Source organism: Zingiber officinale, chromosome 11A, assembly GCF_018446385.1.
Source record: "Zingiber officinale cultivar Zhangliang chromosome 11A, Zo_v1.1, whole genome shotgun sequence".
Lineage (NCBI taxonomy): Eukaryota > Viridiplantae > Streptophyta > Magnoliopsida > Zingiberales > Zingiberaceae > Zingiber > Zingiber officinale.
This window is the reverse complement of record NC_056006.1, coordinates 36,622,197-36,644,692: the sequence shown is the minus strand read 5'-3', so window position 1 is coordinate 36,644,692 and position 22,496 is coordinate 36,622,197. Positions and strand designations below refer to the sequence as shown.

Below are 22,496 nucleotides of genomic sequence, written 5' to 3'. Positions count from 1 at the left end.
TTTGAATCATGCTGTAAAGATTATGCTTGTGTCTTTTGAATTTTGAAGTATGCTGTGAAATCACTTCACTACAAGAAAAAAGCTAAACAACAACGCTTTTTTGGCGTTGTCGTATGTACTTAAAAAGTGATGTTGTAGATGGTGTTGTAGAAAGTCATATCAAAGACAACGCTTTAAAAGCGTTGTGGTTGGTCAAAAAGACAACGCTTTTTAAGCGTTGTCTTTTCGTTCTTAAAAAGCGTTGTTATAGATGCTGTTGTAAAAATGCACATATCAAAGACAACGCTTTAAAAGCGTTGTGGTTGGTCTCAAAGACATTGTTTTTTAAGCGTTGTCTTTTATTACTTAAAAAACGTTGTCTTTTTAAAATTTATAAAAAATAGTGTTTTTCTTAATTAAATAGCAAAAATTATAAAAAATACTCAAAATTTACATATAATTGAATATCCACAACCACAATCATTTTTATAATAAGACTATTTAACAAATAAATAAAACTTTATATTATACAAACAAAATGTATACATATTGATCCACAAATTAAATTTGTATCATACAAGTTATCCTTAACTTCATGACAATAATTTTTCAAACACACAAGTTTTACAAAACCTCATCATTGACTAACCGCTGTTTTAAAATTCACTCGTGAAATCGCTAAACCTAGAACAAGATCCAATAGTAGACTAGTAGTGGCAGAAGGAAGAATGAAGTTAAAACTGTCAATTTGGTAATGGATCTTTTCCGTCCGCAATGTGCTATAAGCCAACCCATTTCACCCATGTGAACATACGTCCGATTCTGAAAGGCAAGCCGTAGTCTTTGGTAATGGCTGGTTCCCTTTTTGCTGCCTCTGGTTCAGACCAAACATATACTCCACGTTCTTGACGGCTCCCAGGAACAGTGTTGTCAAGAATAAATGCAACAATAAATGCAATCACCATGTGAAATGAAAACAAAGTATTCAGAACATAGTTCACCTGAAATTGTCACACATATCAGTAATCAGATCTATTCTAACTTCAAACTCCAGAAAGATCCTATGAACTAGATTATCTATCACTGATTTGTCAAAGGGAATATATTCAAGAGTATAATTATGTGGGCATCATACCCCACGTAACTTCTAAGTGCTAACTTGATATTTCAAGTCTAAACACTAATATAAGGTCACATGGGTAATAATCAGCACAAACATTGTAGGAGAAGAAGAAGACATACCCCTCGAGAACTTGTATGAATAGGTCCATGAGATGCAACAGCATATGGTTGGAAGTAACTTGGAACGGATGAATTTGAAGATGGAATAAGTCCATATTGCTGGAAGTAGGCAGGTACTGATAATGAGAGAAACAATGAGAGGCCAATTATGATATTATTCCTGGAGCTTCCAGTCTCGCTGTATCGCAGGTTTGACAAGCCCAGAGCAGCAATCATGGCCCACATACAGCAAAGAAGACCAGCCACCATGACATCTGGGATAGAAGCTATAAATCCTCCTATTTTCCCTGATCAAAAATTGGGATGGCAACAATTGCTAGATAACAGGAAGAAAAAAAAAGTAACAAGAATTCTTTCTTTTGATGTATAGCGAGGAGAAATAGCATTGGTGCTTACCAACAAAAGATAACAGAATGAGAATGACAGCACCGAGCTCAATAGCTCTCCGACTACCCATTTTAGTTGTAGCAATAGTGTGAATATTCTCAGTGAGAGTGGTTGAAGCGACTCCTGTGCCCCAAAGTGCAGCCAAGACACTAGAGATGAACCAATATTAAATGACATACATTCATCATCCGAAGAGTCATTCATGAATCCTCCAATATTCATGCTCCAGATGACCATACATTAGATTATAAGTCCAATTAATTTGATTGCAAGGTTGTAAACAGTCCTTGAGGGCTATTGATAGTGATTCCAGTACGTACTGGAAAATAATGGAACAAACCTATGAAACAGCTATCAAGGGATTCACTTCAACTTTCCTAAACCAAAGAAGAAACAGATGGATTACAAAAGAAAACAATTTGCACCATCAAACTGAAACTTATAATAAGCCTTAATAAATTAATGAAAAAAGAATTGTTTAGAAGTTCACTGAGAAACATATGAAAATACAACAAATGCAACTGCAAAAAAAAAATAAAAAACTAGTATCCAATTAACTTTTTTTTATACTTTCAGATCAAAAGGTCAAATTTATATACTTTGGTTCATGTTCAAGCAAGAGGATAACAATCTCATCGACAGTTAGTATTTCCTTTTAATATAGAACACTAAAAAGAAGGAATATCAATGATGAAACAAACCTGAAAATGCAAGCTACTGAGGCAGCGAGCAATCTGCTTGAACAAGGTAATCATGCAGCGTTGGAACTCTGTCGTGAGCATCAAAGACCAAATATTACCAAATATTAAGATCACTGACAAACCAAATAATACCTTATTTTTAACAGCTATCTAGAGGATCTGGCTTTTTGACTTGAAGCTGGTTCAAAGAAGACAAATCAAATATACAAATACTAAGATGAAAGCATAATGAAGTAGTTAACTTTTTCTACTTTACCTGATTATAAGATCTACAGCTTCTTGCTCAGTATTTTGTTGCACGAGTAATTATTAGAAAAACAAACCCAATAGTGGAACAAAAGCTAGATAAAGAAACTAGATAATTTACACTGACAGAACTTTACAGAATAACATATAATACAGTGCTTTGTACTTGCATATTAATCCAGAAAACATCCTTTCACCTAAGTGACAATTTTTCCAAAACATCATCATTCACAAAACATCATCATTCACTAAAAATTTTCACAAGTTTTTAAACTTCAGTGACAACTTTTCTTTGGGGTCAACTGCTCAAGGTCGATCTGGTAACTATGCACTGCATCAAAAAAATTGGCATTAACTATGATTCCACCAAAAAAAACCACCATTCCATGAACTTAAATCTAAATAGAATTATGGCAACTATCATTCCATACCTATTCATAAATATGATCTTGTATGCACTCCGCCAACTCGGACCGAACCTCATCAATTTGTTCACGAGAGTACCCTATTTTTGTGAACTGTGAGCATACACAATTTATGTTAATGGAAAAAATAATCAACACTGATCACTTTGCAATTTTAAATAGTTTATGTCAAATAATTTGAGATAAGCTAAATAATGTTACTATTGATTGCAGCGAATCTCTCTCAATAGTCTCAACTTCTTCAATAATTTCTCTCATAAATCGCATCACAAAAAAACCACATTGTTTCGCATCCGGTTGTTGAGGAGCCTATATATAGTAATTAGAGTCAAATTGTTAATGAAAATTATACACATTACAATATATGTTAAACAAAAGTACACATACCTTAACTACTTCCCACTTAACATTTTTCCTACCTTTCCTTCCCTTGGTTGAATTAAACAATTTTAAGGCCCTTCATACGTTAAGAATATTTGTTAAATAAGATTTTTATTATAATAAATATTTACTAAAAGAAATCTGAACTCACATTTCCATTACGTATTTTGAATCATCATCGCGAATGCGGCAACTTAGGGAATCCAACAAGTAAATAGCATCCTTGTAAGGTTCAATAACACTAAGATTCCAATGGAAACTAGGCAAATACATAGGATTAGATCATAAAATTGAATAAATTATCGAAAGGAAGCAATTGAAAGTGATGTTTTACTTCTTGCTTACCCGACATTACATGGCACTAACACTAGTTGATCTGTTGATGCACTTGTCAGCTTATCTGCTAAAAGAGTTGCCCTTTGATTCAGGGTTTCAAGCTTAACTGATTTGTCTTGTGCCGTTTTTGCCAGATATGGGAGTTTGTGAGGATTCATAAATCTGAATTTCTTTGTCTTGGTATCTTTCACCATCTTTTTATACAGACACCTATCATTGCAAAGAAAAAAATATTTAGATACTAAATAATAAAATTTAGATACAAAACACTCATAATAAGTTGGAAAAAATAATGATCACTCATAACACTAAGTTATGGCTGATGATAGTAACATCCATACATGAGAACTTACTATGAACAGTCTTGCATATTAAACATACCAGAAATGTATACATGCAAATTCTTTTATTTCTTGAGGACAAGCACATTTAAGATACTTAAAAATATACAAGAAAAAAGATATGAGCAAAGTACTTCCTGTCTAGAAGAACAAATGGCAGAAGGCAAACATTAAGGGCCGGTTGAAAATGAATGAGCTATATTTATGTAAAGTGTACCACATCAATTGATATTAGTAAACCTCTCAATAGAAATGATGAACTATTAACTTAATGAGAATAACATGGTATGAGAAAATTACTAGAAGTTGAATTTTTCAAGAGTAAACTTGTTCACACAACAATATTAGTAAACTTCTTGCAGTTCAAATCAGGGATTTTCTGTCTTGCTAGATATTAGAATTTCCCAACAAACATAAAGCAATGCAGTAATTTCCCAGCATAAGTAAAGCAATGCAGTTGCAACTGAGAAAATAATATTTAGATACTAAATAATAAAATTTAGATACAAAACAATCATGTGGATTAAAAAATAATGATCACTCATAATAAGTTGGTGAAATTGTAACAATAAACCATAATAAGTTGCTAAAATTGGGAAGCAAACATGTGATGAAAAAGTTGCTGAAATTGCTTAAATAAACTTACTTACCATATGTAGGCAACGATCAAATTTCCTGAAATTGACTCCAAATGATACAAAGAATTGATGTCCTCAAGGTCAAGAAAAAGTTCACAATCTTCATCAAACACTTCATTATCTAAGCACATTGATATACATTTTCCTCCATCTAGAGCATGCTTACTGTAACAATATAACATATGTAATGCTCTTGGGACACTTGTTGACAAAGTAGGTTTTGATTTTTTTCGTTCAAACTTCTTCCTTCTAGGCTTCTAATAATTTCAAATATAAACAAGTTAGATAGCTAGGTTGAATAATAATAAAGTGGCAATATAATTAGAAATATAATAATAAAGTGACAATATAATTAGAAATATAATATCTCATATACCTCATCTTGCTTCACAATCTGCTGTTCAGGCCAAGCCACAACAGTTCCTATGGCATCACCAATTACTTCACATTCACTTGGAATTGGATATGGCAAAGGAGCGGATTTGTCCACTGCTTGATCAATGGAGACTCGAATGCAATTCTTGGGAAATGGAATACCATGAAGCATTTTTTCCATGCCATTGAAACAAACAATTGTACCATATGCAATATTTGAGCAAGATTCCAATGTCAATGCAACTGATTGACCCTAAAATATTAAAAAAAACATGTTGATTATATTTAGTTTATAATGCTATAATAATAATGAATATCACTATAACTTGTATTTTACCTGTAAAACTTCGTCTTTACCCACAATCTGTACGTCATCTTCTTCAATATTCTTCTGATGAAACTTCACCGAGCAACTGCCTTTGTCATCAATTGAATTGTCCCATGCACCCCTTTTATGCATTAATGCTTCAAGTTTTTGGATGCGTACATCTTGTTCTAAAATTTGCATCTTCGCCTCCTTCAGCTCCCTTTTATGCTCAGCGATTATATCTAGGGTAACATCATATTTCTTCCTTGTTCTACCAACATTGAAATAGATTGTTGGGTTGATATGACCTCCGATACCCCGGACACGCCTAGAATATTCCTGAGTTTCAAGTGCCTTGGTAAGAATATCCTCTTTTGCTCCTTCGCATTGCAGCTTACCCTCCCTCTTTTGCTGTATATATTCATCCTGTAATGCAACATTAAAAAGAATTATCAGTACTTTACCAAGGATAATTACCAAGGATATGCAATATTGGTTTAAAAAATACTGATGTCCAGGCCGGTTCTTCCCGTGATAGCTCAAGTCAAGTGCTTAGTAAGTCATATTGAACAAATATGAAGTTGACTTTGAAATATTTTTTCCTTTTTTGGCATTCAATCATATATTTACTTCTGCACAGTTCTAAAAAAGGCACATATTTGATTGAGCAATTGACTACAAGTTTAATAAAATGACAAAATTTTAATAAATTTTCACTACACAAACCCATAAAGAGAGGACCACCACATAATTGAAGCTAATTGTCTGGAGTTGCAGGAAAGAATAATCAAAAGTAAAGTTGTTCCCAACCTCTCAAGTTCCGATTCATGAATCTTATGCTTTAATTCAAACTAAAACAGCACAAAGAGAATGCTCAAGGAGACAAGGAGCTTTATTTGTCACCAATCAAGTGGGAAAACATAATAGAAGCTTCAGAGCAGTGGTCTGGGGAACAACTTTACTGGCCCTTGGGTTACTGAAGCTTACAAATTGCTTACTGCCAAGAACGTTTCAAACCTGGTTGATTTATCTGCATCTGTTCTATAGAAACTCTAGCTATCACCTCTAAGTTCTCAATGCATTCACCATTAATTGATTGCAGCAAAAGGAAACCACTGCATGTAATAGACTTTTCGACTTGATCTCTTCTCCAAGTAAGAACATTTCAAACCTAGATACCTAGTAAATCCACATCTGTTCTATATAAACCCGTCACCTCTAAGCTCTCAATGCATTCATTCACCATTTACTTCCTCAATACATGCTCTAGTACTGAGAATTCAAGCTATGCAAGGAATGGTCATTAAACTCCTCATTGCACTGCTTGCCTTGGCTTCCTCACGCAAAGGGTATGCATGCATGCAACTTTACTCTCGAAAACTAGAAGATATATTGAAGTCATTATCAGAAGAACATGAAAATTTACTTACAATCTTGTGTACTGTGTCCACCAAATCTTCACCTTCAAACTCTCCTCCTTTGTTGGCGCGTCCTTTCTTCCACATAATAGCTCTATTGATGTCATTATCATCACATAATTCAGTCCCCTACAACAAAGAAAAATCAAATAACAAATGTGAAATAATTTAATGTGAATCAATTAGAGGGTTCTTAGAGGAAATATATTTTAAAAATACTTACAATTTCTTCAGCAAAGCGTGCATACCCTTTGCGTGAGAGTCGATGAGGATATCTATTTTTTTTCCTTCACTCTTTTTGTTGATCACTGAGTTTCTAGTTATTTCAAACAGGCGACATATCAAATTTGAATAATACATAATGAATTATGATCGAATAGTTTCAAAAGAAAAAATTTAGAATCTTACAATGAAATCTTCAGAAATGCGACTAATGACAAACGCACGCCAATCTTCTCTTGTAATTTCAAAGCCAACAGGTGGCTCATTCAACTCCTCAGGTTTGTCACGCCTGCTTAAAATAAATTTTTGGGTGAGATGGGTCTTGTATTGCCTCCACTTACTGTTTGCAGACCTCAAACATCCCTTTTTCCACTTTGAGTCAACATTATAAATCAACTGTACATCAAATAAGTGGAAAACATTAATAAGATTAATTAAGACAAACATAAAATATATCTATCATTAGTAGTGAAATATTATAATTGTTAAAACATGCTAACTTGCTTACATTGACTGATTCCCATATTAATTCTTTGACAGCAATTGGGACTTGCTTCCATGTCTTGTATTTAATATTAACCTTTTGCCGAGCCAAGACACCAATGTAACTTTGCATGGCTACAACAGCTGGTCCTATCGGTTGTCCAAAATTATTGAATGACACCTCATTTCTAATACCTTGCATTCTTTGCTTTGTAATCTTATCCAACTGTGTGCGACCTCTAGAAGTTCTTGAGGAGATAGTGTCTTTGGAATCCAACACTTTATCACCCTCGCAACTCTCTTCACGGGCAGCTGTAATGACTTCTTTACCCTTGTCCAACTTTGCAAGTTGCCCTATTCTCTTACTCTTTCTAGTAGAATCCATTGATCTGTAACAACTTAGACTGATCAACATAAGTTTAGTTAGAAACATGCATAAACTCACAGCAAGATGATATATTTACACCAACAAATTCACAACAGTATGAAAAAAAATAAAAGATAAAAGCAGAAACTTGCAATAACATCACAACATATCTGATTCGAATTAAAGTGAGGAATATAACATATTAATATTGTCCACAAATTCATCCTCATAGGTAAATTGTTTACACACTTATATTCAAAAGCAAAAATTCAGCAATTAAATATCTTCTTTAGATTGCCACATTTTGCACATGGGCAAGATATTCCCATATTCGGATCATTAGTGTTTTCCATTGCAAATTGCAAGAAAGACTCAACTCCATTCTCATATTCACGTGATAGTCTATCCTTTGACATCCAATCTTTGTCCATTCTTTATAACTAATCAATCAACAATGAGCTAATACCTAAAAATATTAACACAAACAATAGTGTGAAACTATAACAAAATATTTAAACAATTAATCAAAATTGTATTTCTACCTGAAAATTTTTGACCATACAGGTTTCTCATCAAAATGCAATCCCAATAGCAAATTTCTCACTTGGGGAGATAACCTAGTTATCTATATTATCCATATGTACATGTTTGTTAGAGTCTACGTATAGGTAGTTAGGTACTTTTGCCTTGGTATAAATTGTAGAGTCATATAATATTGGAGCATTCACCAAAACATATTCTCTATTGAAACATGTTAACCTTTAGTTGAAAAATGAAACCATTCCAGGAAAATGCTTGAATTATAACTTATAATAAGCAACTTTGTTTCTTTAGCACTTGAGAATCTGCAACTTCCTCAAAGGGACATCAACATAAGCAACTCAATGCAATAGTGCATGATGTATTAAATCATACTTAAGCCATTAAGCTCTTAGAAGGCAAGTGACATAAATATAACAATAGTAGTTGATATAAATTCAACAAACTGAGTAGGCACAAGTCACTGCCCAGAATTAAGATGAGATAATGCAGAACACAAGTTTTAGATACAATAAAAATGAGAGATATTCTCTGCGCATTAAGGGTACACAATAAAAATAATAGTAGAATAACACTAGAGATTGATTAATTTCAAGCTGCACATTATACCTGACGACAAAGAAAGGCTGGAATGTGAATAATATCTGCAACTTGGCCAACAACTTCACACTGAATTTGAGAAAAAAGGATAGCATGTTATATGCTTCATGCTATTTTTAAGGATTAATACCTACTGCCAAAGTCTATAGCTAAACGTTTAAAAATTCCAGATTAAATCATAAGAAAATACAATCAGGGGAGGGGGAAAATTGATGCAGTATGAATCCGGCAAAATGGCTAGTTCGGAAAATAATCAAAAATAAACAAAATCTTATTCTAGAGGGATGGAAGAAATTTTACCTTTCTTTCTTCCGTTCCTCCTACTCTCGAATCTGCTCTGCGAGGAAGGAACTAAGATCGAAGGGTTCAGAGGAGTTGAGGAGCCGTGAGAAGATTAGGAAGGGTAAGCTGACTTTGATTGAGGAGATGGGGAAATGCGAGATTAGGGATCTCGACTTGGAGGAGTTGGGCCGGCGTGAGGAGTTTTGCGTGAGGAGTTTGGGTCGAGATTAGGGTTCAGAGGAGATCACGCGGCAAGGAGAGGAGAAGGCGCTCGTGGAGAGGAGAAGGCGCTCGTGGAGAGGAGTGGAGAGGAGAAGGCGCTCGTGGAGAGGAGAAGGAGAGGAGAAGGCACTCGTGGAGAGGAGAAGGAGAGGAGAAGGCACTCGTGGAGAGGAGTGGAGAGGAGAACTCGTGGAGAGGAGTGGTGAGGAGAAGGCGCGCGCGCGTTGAGGGTTTAGAGTTTAGCAAAGCGAGGGCTGCGAATTTATTTTAAGTGAGTTTAGGGGAAACATACACAACACTTTAAAAAATGTTTTTTAAAAAAATGTTGTCTTTGACCATAAACAACAACACTAAAGACAACACTTCATTAAAAACCGTTGTCTTTAGTAAAAAGTAAATACCATAGACAACGCTTTTCACTAAAAGCATTGTAAAACAAAGAATGACAACGTTTTTATTAAAAAGCGTTGTCTATTGGGTGTTGTTGAATGCAAAAATTCTTGTAGTGCTTGTGTGTTTGCTGCCGTGCACTTTAAAGAAGGGAAATAATTGTATGAACTAGGCATTCTTGTTCCTTTAGATATAGGGCAGTTGACATTGAATAGGGGAAGAGTTGTAGTTTCGGGTTTGTAAAATATCGAAAAAATGACGAATATTAATAAGGGAATTTTTCGGTATTTTTGGACATTTTTTGGGAATTTTTCGGAGCTCGTACGGACGAGTTGACGGGGATAAAAACGGGGTCCAGAAAAGCCTGTTTAGGTTATCCTGTTTTAATAAGGAAAAGATTTAATTTTTCTTTTCCTTTTACTTTTTCTTTTCTCTATTTCTTTCCCGTGCACCTGTCGCCGAAACCACCGCGCACCCGAGCCGACGCCTTCTCCCTCACCGACTCTCCTCTTGCCCTAGCCACCCGGCGCCGGCCGACCGCCGACTACCGCAGTCCTCGCCGGCCATCCCGTGCCCTAGCCGAGTTCCTCCTGTCGAGGCTGCGCCCTAGTTTCTCCGTCGTCTGCCGCCGTCGAACGGAGAGTGTCGGCTACCTTCCTCTGCCCTAGACAAACTCCAGCGCCGGTCGCCGGCACCTGTGCCCTAGCACGACCCTTCTCCTCTTTCGAGCACCGGCAGCCGATCAAGTTCTTTTGCCAAGCCGACATCGTCACTGCCGCCCTGGTGCCCTAGCACCGGTCTTCTGCCGCGACGCTGACCCCCTCTCCCGCCGGCGACGAGAGCCACTTTGCCTCTCCCCTCCTCTGGTCCGACGAGCCACCGCCGGACACCCTTGCTCTCGACCCCGTCGCGACGATCAGCGGCCACTGGATGTCGATGTGCAGAGATCACGCCATGCCCTAGCACTGTCGCCGACTGCCAGAATTGATCCAGCACGCCTTGTGACACTGCCGATCCCTTGCCTCTGCCCTAGCCTTCAGCCGCGTGCCCTACTTGATCTTGGAGGTCACGGATTGGTGAGGTTTTGTGTATTGTGGGGTGTTTTTGGATTACGGCAGCGACCCCATCATGCAGCATCCTGTTCCAGCACCAACAGAGGCTAGGTAGTGAGGTAAGGATTAAAGAATTGTATCTTCGTTGTAGATTCTGTGTTGTTTGGGCTATTGTGATGATAGATTTGGATTTAGGTAAATTATTGTTAGAATTCCTAACTAGTTGGATTTGTGATCGTTTTGCAAATGGTTGTGGAGGTTTGAGTGCTGTTGCTTGGTTCCAGCTTTAGACCCAGCCGCTATAGCTCCAGTTGTGAGCAACTACATGAACGAATTTTTTTTTGGTAAGTTGTGCTATGAGATTCTTACATTTAGTATTGGTTTAGATAAGTTGTTGTGTTTGATTATGCATATTGCAAATCCTAATTTGAATGGATTAGTTAGGATTTATTGAGAAGTTGGATTTCAGGGATTTGATTTAGCTAATTAATTGGTATATAATTAGCTAAACCTGTATATCTATTGGTATTACAGGACTTTGACGCGAGACGAGTATCTCGATGTCGGATTTGGACATTTCTATTGGAGGCGGGTACTTTTGACTTATTGTCTTTGATATGCTTAGTAATTAAATTAACAAGATGCATTAATTATGTTTCTTACTTGTTTCGGTTAATCACTGCCCAATACATGCTACCTGTTGATTGATTGTTTGTTTACATCTTGTATGGATATGTACCTGATTCCACATGCTCATGGGTAGTGATATAACCATATTTTACCATGTCAGGACCTAGGTTTGATACCTTATAGGATCAGATACCTTGATATGATTCATTCGTTTTGGTGCACATTATGATATATCCAAAGATTGGTTTAGTATATTACCATGTTTAGTGACATGCACCATTCGCATGATTGCATGCTGAGTGATTGATTGCTCCTTTATTGTCGAGCACTTTGCCAGTTTCATCACTATTCGGTGCTCCGTTGTGACGCTCATGGGTAGCGGGACACAGCGTGGTAGCACGTAAGTTTGACTCTTCCGGTGCTCCGTTGATCCGCTCATGGGTAGTGTGACGCAGCGTGTAGTACGTTAGAGATTCCTCCCCGTCATAGTGTACCGGGAGATGAGAGCATTGCGCTCCCCCATTTATGATTTGGGGTAGGAGTACGTATGTACTCCGACAGCATCCCGTCCACTCGATCACTCATCAGGAGTAGTGTTGCTGAGTGCACGGTTGTCACAGCCCTACCCACTCGGTCCCACTTATGTTGTGAGTTGGCTGACTGGCGTCAGGGGTGACCATGACATTGGCATCATATGCATGATGCATTTATTGCTTGTGTTTGTGTTTGCTGCATTTATATGCTGCATATTGTTTGGATACCTATGTTTGACATGCATACAGGATTTCCTTATCCCTCGGACTGTTTGACCTTATACTCAGGACCTGGTTAGTACAGTATTCTCCTGTTTATTTCAGATGCATTCTTATCTTTCTTACCAGGAGACTGTACGCATGATTAGTGCTAGGTGTTGTTTCTTTACTTTGCATATCAACTGTACCTGCTGAGTGTTGGACTCACCCCGCCTCCATTGTTGATATTTTCAGGTTGATGCTGTCAGGAGAGAGTTCCAGTTGCTGGTCCCTGCAGACCTCGAGGATGGGATTGGTTTTCGTTTGGTTCCCTTTTCTGTTCTAGACTGTTTGAACTTGTTATGTTCTGGATTTATTTACTTATGGACACGGTATAGATTTTATTATATCGATGGATTTGGATTTGGTTTTTATTCTACTACATGCCTGCCTGGACGGCAGAAGAGGTGAGTTCGTCGGATTTGAGCTTTACGAGTGTAGTGGAGTAGGGTGGATTTCGAGTTAGAGTATTATTTTACTGTTTAATTATCTTAACTGCGTGGTTGTGACAGGAGAGGCTGAATAGATTATATATAACTGCGTGGTGATGTTTCATTTAGTTGTTATTATTCCAGCCGCCTGTGGCTGAGGTATTTGTGAGATGTAGAAAAGTTTCAGATTGTCCACCGTACAGGGGAGATGCTGTCGAAATTTTCTCGGACAGGGACTCCTCTGGGGCGTGACAATTTAGTGGTATCAGAGCGAGGTTACGATACTTGCTATGTGTTTTGGATTTTCGAGATTTATTCTGATACCAATTTATTTGGTATCAGAGGGCAGTTATACGATCTTTTGTTTTCGTATTTTGGATGTTTGGGATAACCTGATACCAATTTATTTATTTGGTATCAGAGCGCCAAAGTTTGGCGATACTTGGTTGGTTTCCGTGTGTTGGATTTTGAGGTTTAACTGATACCAATTTATTGGTATCAGAGCAGGGTTATGATACCTGCTTTGATGTTCTGGAGATTTATCGGATACCTATTGTTGGTATTCTAGATATTTGGGTTAGCCAGGTTTGCGAGTCAAACTGGGCATTATCGGATTTTCGATATGGTTATGTTTCGGATTTCCGTTTCGGATTTATTTGGATTTCCGGCGATATGTACGTTCGGAATTTTGAGGTCAAATTGGGGACTGGACAGCGATGGAACATCTCCAGACGGCAAATAGGTATGATGTTTATTTTATGATAGTTAGGACATCTATTAGTACTTTATCTTTATTACCTGTCTGGTTGTTGTAGCCATATTACATGTGATGGGTTAGCCATTGAGCAGGGTTGACCTTAATAGAGATCAAGGATTATAGTCTCTGATGATTTTTTTTTTCATCATACCATAAGTAGTTTTAGCTGCTGTTACTACTAGTAGGAGATGGAGGCACATACCAGCCTCTGCTATTGTTAGCTGGCTAATGGATGATACCTACATATTCCTGTTGACTTAGCCAGTAGAGTTTTTATACTCATATCTTTTGGATATTAGGATATCCGTTACGATGAAAATTGATCATTTGGGGAGTTATCATGTTTGATCATTGTTGAGAATGATTTGAGGTTGAGGAACATTGTGAGATCAGATATTGTGATGTGTTGATTTCTAATGATTTATGAGAGTAAATGTTATGTGGTTGTCTGATGATCTATTACTAGATATTTGTTTGGATGATCTATTAGTGGATAATTATTGTGATGATCTATTATTTGGGTTGTCGTTGATGGTAACATAGTGAGTGTCATGTATGCTATTCACAGGTTTGATGATTATAGTTGGTGATCAGATTATAATCGGGTGCTAGAGAGTTTACGGTTGAGTGTACCTATGAATTTTAATAAATCTGGTTTGTTAACAGGATGATAAAGTTGATGTTTACTTCCTTTAATAGATAAGTAATGATTTGATGTTTTGAATGTTAACTTGCTCTCATGGGGAGTAGAGACTTATTCATCTGATATTATGTGGGTTGATATATTTCAGGATAATAAAATGAGGGGTTCTTGATGTTCTTGAATTCTGACTTTATCTTTTGGGTCGTACAGATTTATACATATGATTATTATGGGTTTCTAGTAGATTATACCCGAGTGGTTAGACATACATGTCTGATTGTTTATTGGAGGTATTTGTCAATTAAAAACTATGTTGTGGAATGTGCACATATGTTTGAGTGTTTTATTGGATGTATCTTATCGATCTAATCTGAGTTATGATATGTGCGGATGTGTTGGGTGTAATATTTGAGGTATCTTGTTTATTATATGATTGTTTTAAGAGTATACTTGTGTCGATTATGATTTGTTGGAAGTATTACGTTGATTATACTCTTGGCATAGGTGTACATATGTCATGTGAGTGTTGTTGAGGTGTATTGTTGATTATACCTTTGTTGATATATGTACACGGGTTTGATAAGTATTGTTGGAGGTATCACACTGATTTATACCCGTGCTGTGAGTGCGTTTGGTGTGTAATAATTGGAGGATTATGTTGATCATACATATGTTGTGTGAGCAAGTGTGTCAGGTGTATTGTTGGTAGCAGCATGATTCTACTTATGTTGAATGCAGGATGTAGAGTGTCTGCATTATGTCATTTGTTGGATTACCCTGTCAACCCATATTCTTATCAGTGAGTGATGCACTACGATGTTGATAGATTTGAGGATGAGTTTGATTTGTTTACTAGGTTGTTTATACATTTGGCTGTCCACAGAGATATGTGGTTGAGTGATCTCGTGCAGCCTCTAGTTGGATAGTTAGGTGCCTTAGACACTTATGGATCGTTTGTAGTGGAGCGGAGTTTCCACATGTACATATTTCGGATTGCTTGTAGCGGAGCATTGCTCCCATATCTATTGCAGATACATGTTATAGATTATGTGTAGTGGAGTGATACTCCTACATATTGAAGATTTCTTGTGGTAGAGCGTTGCTCCCACATATGTGGTATTTCCTGTGATGGAGCGTTGCTCTCACACTGGAGGATCTATGTTTAGATGATCTATATCGTTGGTGATCATATTTCAGACTTATTGTCAGAGATCTTATGGTTAGAAATGTCTGTGATATGGATATTATGTGTCATGATTTTACCATTAGGGTTTGGGAAGCCTTAGAGGTTTTCAGAGACTTGATGATTTTGGTATTCCCATGATGTTTGGATGGGTTTCCATTGTCTTTGTTGACGGTGTTGTGATCTATTGCGGATCCACGGTGAGTTACGCACTTCATCTTTGCATAGTTCTAGAGACGCACTTCATCTAGTTACGCACTTAAATAAATCCCAAGGTCAAGACTTTAGGGATTTTAGCACACAAGGTGCTTATTAATATGCCAAGGCATTTAAAGAAGTAATTAAGATAATAAGTATTTTACTTTTAAGAAGAGGCTAGTACCCGACTTCCAAGGTTGTCGTTAAACAAATCTAGGTGTTCAATTCCAAGGTCTTGGCCCTGGTAGACCAAGGTCTGCTCTTGTAGGATTGGCGGCTCGCTACCCCAACCTATTAGGGAACGCACATAATTGGTACTAAGCCTGGGCCCAAGAGAAGTTGATTATTATTTTCAAGTATTAAAGTATAAATTTTAAACAAGTGAAATAAAAGAATAAGATTAGAGTAAAAGAAGTAAGTTTCACTTTGTTTTAAAGATCAGCAAGTTTAGTTTTCTTTTATGCTAGCAGCTTTTACATGTTTAGTTTCTTACATGTTATTTATTTGCTAGTTGATGAGCATGTTTAGCTTTATATGTTAGCATTCCAGTTAGTTTGCTTTCTTTATTAGTTTATGAGCATGAGTAGTTATACATGTTATCTTTTTGTTAGTTGATTTCTTTGCTATTTATGAGCATGAGTAGCTTTACATATTAGCATTCAGTTTTAGCATGTTTTTATTTGTATACTTTGTATACATGCATATCGAGTTTTTGTGAGTTAGATAGCGCTCACTAAGCTTTATGCTTATAGACTGCACTTTCTCCTACTGCAGATAAAGGAAAGGAAAAGATTTAGCAAGGAAGGCGACAAGGTGGTGGTGATGAAGGTGTGTGATGGCTGGACTATGGGGAGATCAAGAGTTTATTAAGGAATTGTTAAGACTTTTTTTGTTTAGAGTTCTTTTAGTTTTCTTTAAATGTTATTATGAGTTAAGATTGTAATTAAGTTTATTTCGCATTTGTAGCTTGTTATGTCTATTGTTGGAGTTTTATACTTGTTTACCATTGCTAGAATAGTTTCCTTTGAGTTATTGTTATTTTTATTTACTGTGTGGTTGTGAAAATATATGTTCCAGCCGCCTGTGGCTGAGTATAGTTTGTTTGTATTGTTGATTTGGTCACCGGTACAGGGGAGATTCTGCCGAAATTTTTCGGTAGGGTTTTCCTAGAGATTCTTAATAAACCGGTTAAGTAAAGTAGTAGATAAGTAACGGTCACTCTTAGAGAGTAGTAGTAGTAGTAAGAAGGGTGGTCGTTACATTGTAAGGGATCACGTAGCTAAGGGTGATATTGAACTCAACTATGTTGAGTCAAAATCAAACCTAGCTGACATCTTCACAAAGCCCTTACCTGAACTTGAGTTCAGCTAACTTAGAAGGCAAATAGGAATGTGCTGGGTAGAATAGATATTAATTTTTCAAAACTCACTGTCTTACTTCAAAACTCGTTCTTTTACTCTTTTCAAAATCTAGGAAAAATAATGATTTTAAAATCCCATTTTCTTAGAATTATCAAAAATATGACTTAGCCTAGAATCTACCCTAGAAATCTTGTTCCCCTAGATTTAAGCCAGAGCATCTCACAAACACCTAGGTATACCTTGCTTGTGTTTGTAAAACATAGAATGGTGTGAGATGCATAGGGTACAGCCTGGACTCAAGAATGCTTATTACTGTGCATCAATATGAGTCTGGGCGTTAAATATTTTATTAACAGTAATTAAGTCAAGTCTTCCAGCCTTAGTCAAATCTAACTGGACTAAATGACTTTACTTGACTAACCAAGTGAAAGTTGTTGCCCTCTAGGCAATCACCAAGTAGCTAACGATTAGACAGTTGGTGAAGGAAATGTTAAGCTTAAGCTTGCTTACACTTTAGGGCTCTGTACCTGACCAAAACAATTTAAATAATTTAACAACTATTTAACTTGACTCATGCTTGGACTATAAGACCCTAATAATTTATTAAGACATTAATCAAGGGGGAGTGAATTTTTCTTTTCAAGCTAGTTTTCCTTTAAAATAAAAATTATCTTTGACTTGGTTTTAAAAATTATTTTTAACTTGACATAAAAAATTATGTTTGACTCAGCTTTAAAATAGAATTAACAATATTTTTAATGGCTTGGATTTTTAGATAATCAATTTTCAAAACTAAGCACTAAAATTATCCAAATCCTTTACTAAGTTTTTTTCAAGAAACAGTTTCTCAAAGCTAAGTACTTTAGTTAAGCTTTTATGAAAATCCTTTTAAAGTTAAATACTCAAGCAAAGTTTTTACCTTTAAGTGTTTGTCAAAATTTTTTCAAATAACAATTAGTTTTTGTTGATAATGAGTTATGTATTTTCAAAACAATTTCAAATTGAGCTAAGTGTTTTTCAAAGTAATGATTTTCAAAATGCTAAATTTTGCTAAGTTTTTGTTGAAAACACTAAGTAGTTTCCAAGGCATTTCCTAACTTAAGTAAAATAATTCTTTTTGAAACACTAAGACATTAAATAAATGGCTACTCTTCAGGGGGAGCTTAAACTAATTATTCTTTTCTCTTCCTGATATTCTTTTTGATTTTTGTCAAAGGGGGAGAGAAAAGTCAAAGTTAAAGAATAGTTAAAGAAATTAAGAATTAAAAATTTAAACATAAAGAGGAGCATAAGTTTTACAAATTTTATACATTCATGTTTAAATTTCTTAATAATTTCATATTTTAATTTTGTCATACTTTTACTTAACTTTGAACTGTGTTGCCATAATTAAAAAGGGGGAGATTGTTGGTGCAGGAAGCATCCGACGGTCGAACCGATGTTTTGATTATGTCAAAGGGTTCAAATTAAGTTGTTTTGTTATCTAATGAGCTTAAACAAGTGTGCAGGAAAGTCCTAACTGCGGTTAGGCAGGTGGAAAATCCTAAGGGGCGGTAACCTTAGGTCCTTGGAGGTGGTAACCCTAGGTGGAGGAAAACCCTAAGGGGCGGTAACCTTAGGTCCTAGGGGGTGGTAACCCTAGGTGGAGGAAAACCCTAAGGGGCGGTAACCTTAGGTCCTAGGGGGTGGTAACCCTAGGTGGAGAAAAACCCTAGGTAGCGGTAGCCCTAGGTCCTAGGGGGTGGTAACCCTAGACGAAAAGTCCAGTCGGTCTGGAGGACCGGACTGACATCAGGTAAATCTCCTAAGTGGAGTAGGTGAGGATGCGTTCCCCGTAGAGGGAACAGTAGGCGTCGGGTCGACCTAGGGTTTCCGGTCAGAAACCCAAAGTCAGACCCGGATAGTCCGAAGGCTGTCAACTCAATTGTTTATATATTATCTTTTGTGTTCTAACTCTGTTTTGCAGGAAACTAACACTTTTGTGCAGGGTTAGTACTGACCGGGATCGGTCGACCGAACCTTGGGATCGGTCGACCGAACCTCCAAGCTACCAGACCAGATCGCCAGAAGTTGGACCAGGTTCGACCAGGGATCAGTCGACCGGACCTCAGGATCGGTCGACTGAACCTGGGATAGGTGTCGACTGGATCAAGCCGAGGTGTGCGGGTCAGAGGAGACTGATCGGTCGACCGAACCTTGGGATCGGTCGACTGATCCCAGGGATAAAGTTTGACCAGATCGAAGCGGAGCGACGGATGGACGGATCAGATGCGGTGGAGATCATCTGATCGGTCGACCGAACGTTGGGATCGGTCGACCGATCCGCTTCGGGTCAAATCTGATCCCGAGACTTGGGGATCTGGATCAGACCTTGCAGAGCTATAAAAAGGGGCCTCGAGGTGCAGCTCAGAACATTGATTTCGAACAAGAAAATTGAGCTCTTCCGTGTACTGCTACTAACGCCTCAACAACGCTCTGCTACTCCAACGAATCAACTCCAAAGTTCACTATTCTTCTTGTTCGTTGGTATAGTTTCTTTATTGCACTAATTGCACTCCAGTTTGTAATCATTCCGATATTATAGTTGTTGCCCACCGAAAGCGGTCAAGGACCGCGGGCCTTCGAGTAGGAGTCCTATAGGCTCCGAACGAAGTAAAACACTTGCGTCTTTGTGTGTTTGCTTTAACTTTCCGCTGCATTTCAACTCTGTATTTAAATCGCGAAAAATAGCCACGAGCGCTATTCACCCCCCTCTAGCGCTTTCGATCCATCACTATTCTTCTTCATCGAGCTCCATCTTCTATAGTTCTAATCAACCCTTCAAGCATCCAATATCACCAAGATTGGTGTATTTCTTTGATTGTTGATTGCTTCTTTGGATTTTATGTTTTGAATGAGTTATGATTGTTGATTGTGATTAAATTCAAGTTCCCATGTTCTAGATTTTCTAGATTAGGCTTAAGTTGAATGTTGCTCACAAGTTGTTTATAATGCCCCAAACACCTTTGATAGCTCTATTAATGCATTTTAGTTCCTTAATTTCTTTCAACGCTTTGTTTGGTTAAATGTTAGTGATAGTTTTCCTTTGATTGAATGCAATTAGGATAGATTAGCTTAGGTTTCTTTAATGCTCTAGATTTCATTCAATTTTTTACTTTATGTTACTTTAATTTTCTTGCAATCATAGTTTAAGTTAGTCTAGATTTTCATACTTGCATTGCTTGTTTATTCATTAGGTTTATTTCATACTTGTTTTTCTATTTCATATTGTAGTCTTAGAATCCAAAACCCAAACCCCCAGTTTCATATCAAAAATCCAAAAGTCATAATTAATCCTGAAGTTATCATCCTATCATTGCATTCGTTGGGAGATTACCTGAGTCTCTATACTACTTTAGTGTAGCGGGGTTCAGTAACTTTAATTGTAATTTGATAAGCTCTCGGTACACCACTCGAGCTCATATCATTGTGCCCTAGCTTTCTATCGTTGCACTGCCTCAAAGATTATTGTGATCTCTATCACAGTCTTTGCCTATCTCTCCTCGCATCACTAACGGCTACCCTTCTCCACGTCTCCTTGTTGAATGCTCATCGGTTGGCTACCCCTCTTCCGACCACAAGAAGGTATGAGGTGTTCTTGATTCATATTTCCAATTGCTTGTCTGATTACTGCCATAGTTTTATTAGATTGAGATGCATGTGAGAGGGGGAGGAGGTGAATCACGTGGTTTTAGAAAACTAACTTCTTTAGTTTTGAAAAATAAAGATCACAGCAAAAAAATTAAACATGAAAAATAGAAACAAAGACAGTTAGCTTTACTTGGTTTGAAACCTTCGGTGACTCCAACTCCAAGACCCAAGTCCCACGGACCTATCAATAAGTAATTCACTAAATACTTCTTCCAAAACCACCAGAAGAGGTAATCAAATACAAGAGATAGGGATAATGTAACAGCCTACACTTCCCTTATTAAAAGTAGTAATAAAAATTACAATACTTAAAAATATTACCAGCAATTAAGTGTACTCGTGTGTTGCTATCAGTTTGCTAGTGATGATCGGATGACTTAGAAGGGTGGCCTGGTGGCAAACAAACTTCTATAAAGTAGCAGCAAGAAGCAAAATAGTTAGAAAGTCGATCGGACGCGTAGAAGCTAGTGTAGGAGTTGATTCTAATGGTTTGGGTAAAACACCCTTATAAATGGTGTGGAAGACACCTCTTATATAAGAAATCTGATCCCGAACAACTTTGTTCTTATCTACGACATAGTCTAAAATTTATCCTCCAGATGGCACCTTCCATGAATAGTATGAAGGCGATTTCCAATGCTTGAAGGGGCCTCGGGCACTGTTCACTCGAGGCTTTTTGAGTTTCTTTTACCTTACAAAAAGTGTTAGTCCAATAACCTGCAAGACAGGTGTTAGCACAGTAATATAATGAGTAGTAATTAGATCCTATCTTCTCGAGACAAGGATCTAGTAACGTCTCAATTTATGTGTCTAAAATGGGCCTAAATTGGACTGACACCTGCTGTCCCTTCGAATGGGGGCGCGTCCTCACTTAGCCACTCTCCTCCAGTGATTTACCTCTACTTACCAGGTGTAGAGTGTTGGTGCGGTTAGCACTAACGATTTAACCTAGGTTTTGATGAATGACAAATCAGGTTAAGTTAGTTTGTTGTTGTCTGACACTTTGATCAAGTGTGCAGGAGAAGCCCAGACAGGTCGACGGACTGACAGGATGTCTGGCACGAAGCCCAGATAGGTCGACGGGCTGACCGGATAGCTGGCAAGAAGTTCAAGCGGGTCGACGGGCTGACCGGACGCTTGGCGAGAAGTCCAGCTAGGTCGATAGGCTGACCGGATAGCTGGCGAGAAGTCCAGACGGGTCGAAGGGCTGACCGGACGTCTGACAGGTGAGTAAAGGTAAGTCGAGATCGCGTTCCCGGGAAGGGAACATTAGGCGTCGATCCGGCTTAGATCCATTTCGGATGTCTAAGTCGAGATCGTGACTAGATTCCGGTCTCGGAAAGACGGAAGCTAAATCATACTTTTTCATGTCAAACTCATGAACTGTGCTAACACTTTGTTTTGCAGGAAATTTATTATACCTGCCTCGGACTAACCTTGTCTTGCAGGAGAAGGACCTGTTCTGGAGAAAGGTGGTCCGGGCGCCCGGAGGGGATCCGGGCGCCCGGAGGTCCGAGCGCCCGGAAGGGATCCGGGCGCCCGGGAGGCAAGTTTTATCCCGATTGCGCGTCGCCATGTGGAGCTCACTGGTTGGACCCGCCACGTCTCACCAGGGCGCCCTGAGCTTCATATATAAGATGGGGCAAGGGTAGAGCTTTGATATGAACTCAGAATCGAAGATCTGCTGCTCTGTGCTCTTGCGACGCCACGAAAAGCTCTTCTTCTCAGTGCTGGTTTTGTTTTAATTCTATTGTCGGTATTTTCTTTATCTGTCAATTCTTGTACTTAACTCTGTAATATTCAAATTGATAGTGATTGCCCAACGAAAGTACTCACGGAGTACGGGCCTTCGAGTAGGAGTCGTCACAGGCTCCGAAC

General features: G+C 37.7%; 1 protein-coding gene across 1 annotated transcript; it reads right to left on the bottom strand.

The window, feature by feature from the left end:
* Window positions 1-618: 618 nt before the first annotated feature.
* On the bottom strand, window positions 619-1,771 carry LOC122031340 (nucleobase-ascorbate transporter 12-like; the record flags this gene model as incomplete). The annotated part of the gene is made up of 3 exons (XM_042590464.1): window positions 619-980; window positions 1,222-1,508; window positions 1,618-1,771. Coding segments are annotated over 3 exons (663 nt in total), but the record flags the coding sequence as incomplete, so codon positions are not given.
* Window positions 1,772-22,496: the final 20,725 nt, after the last annotated feature.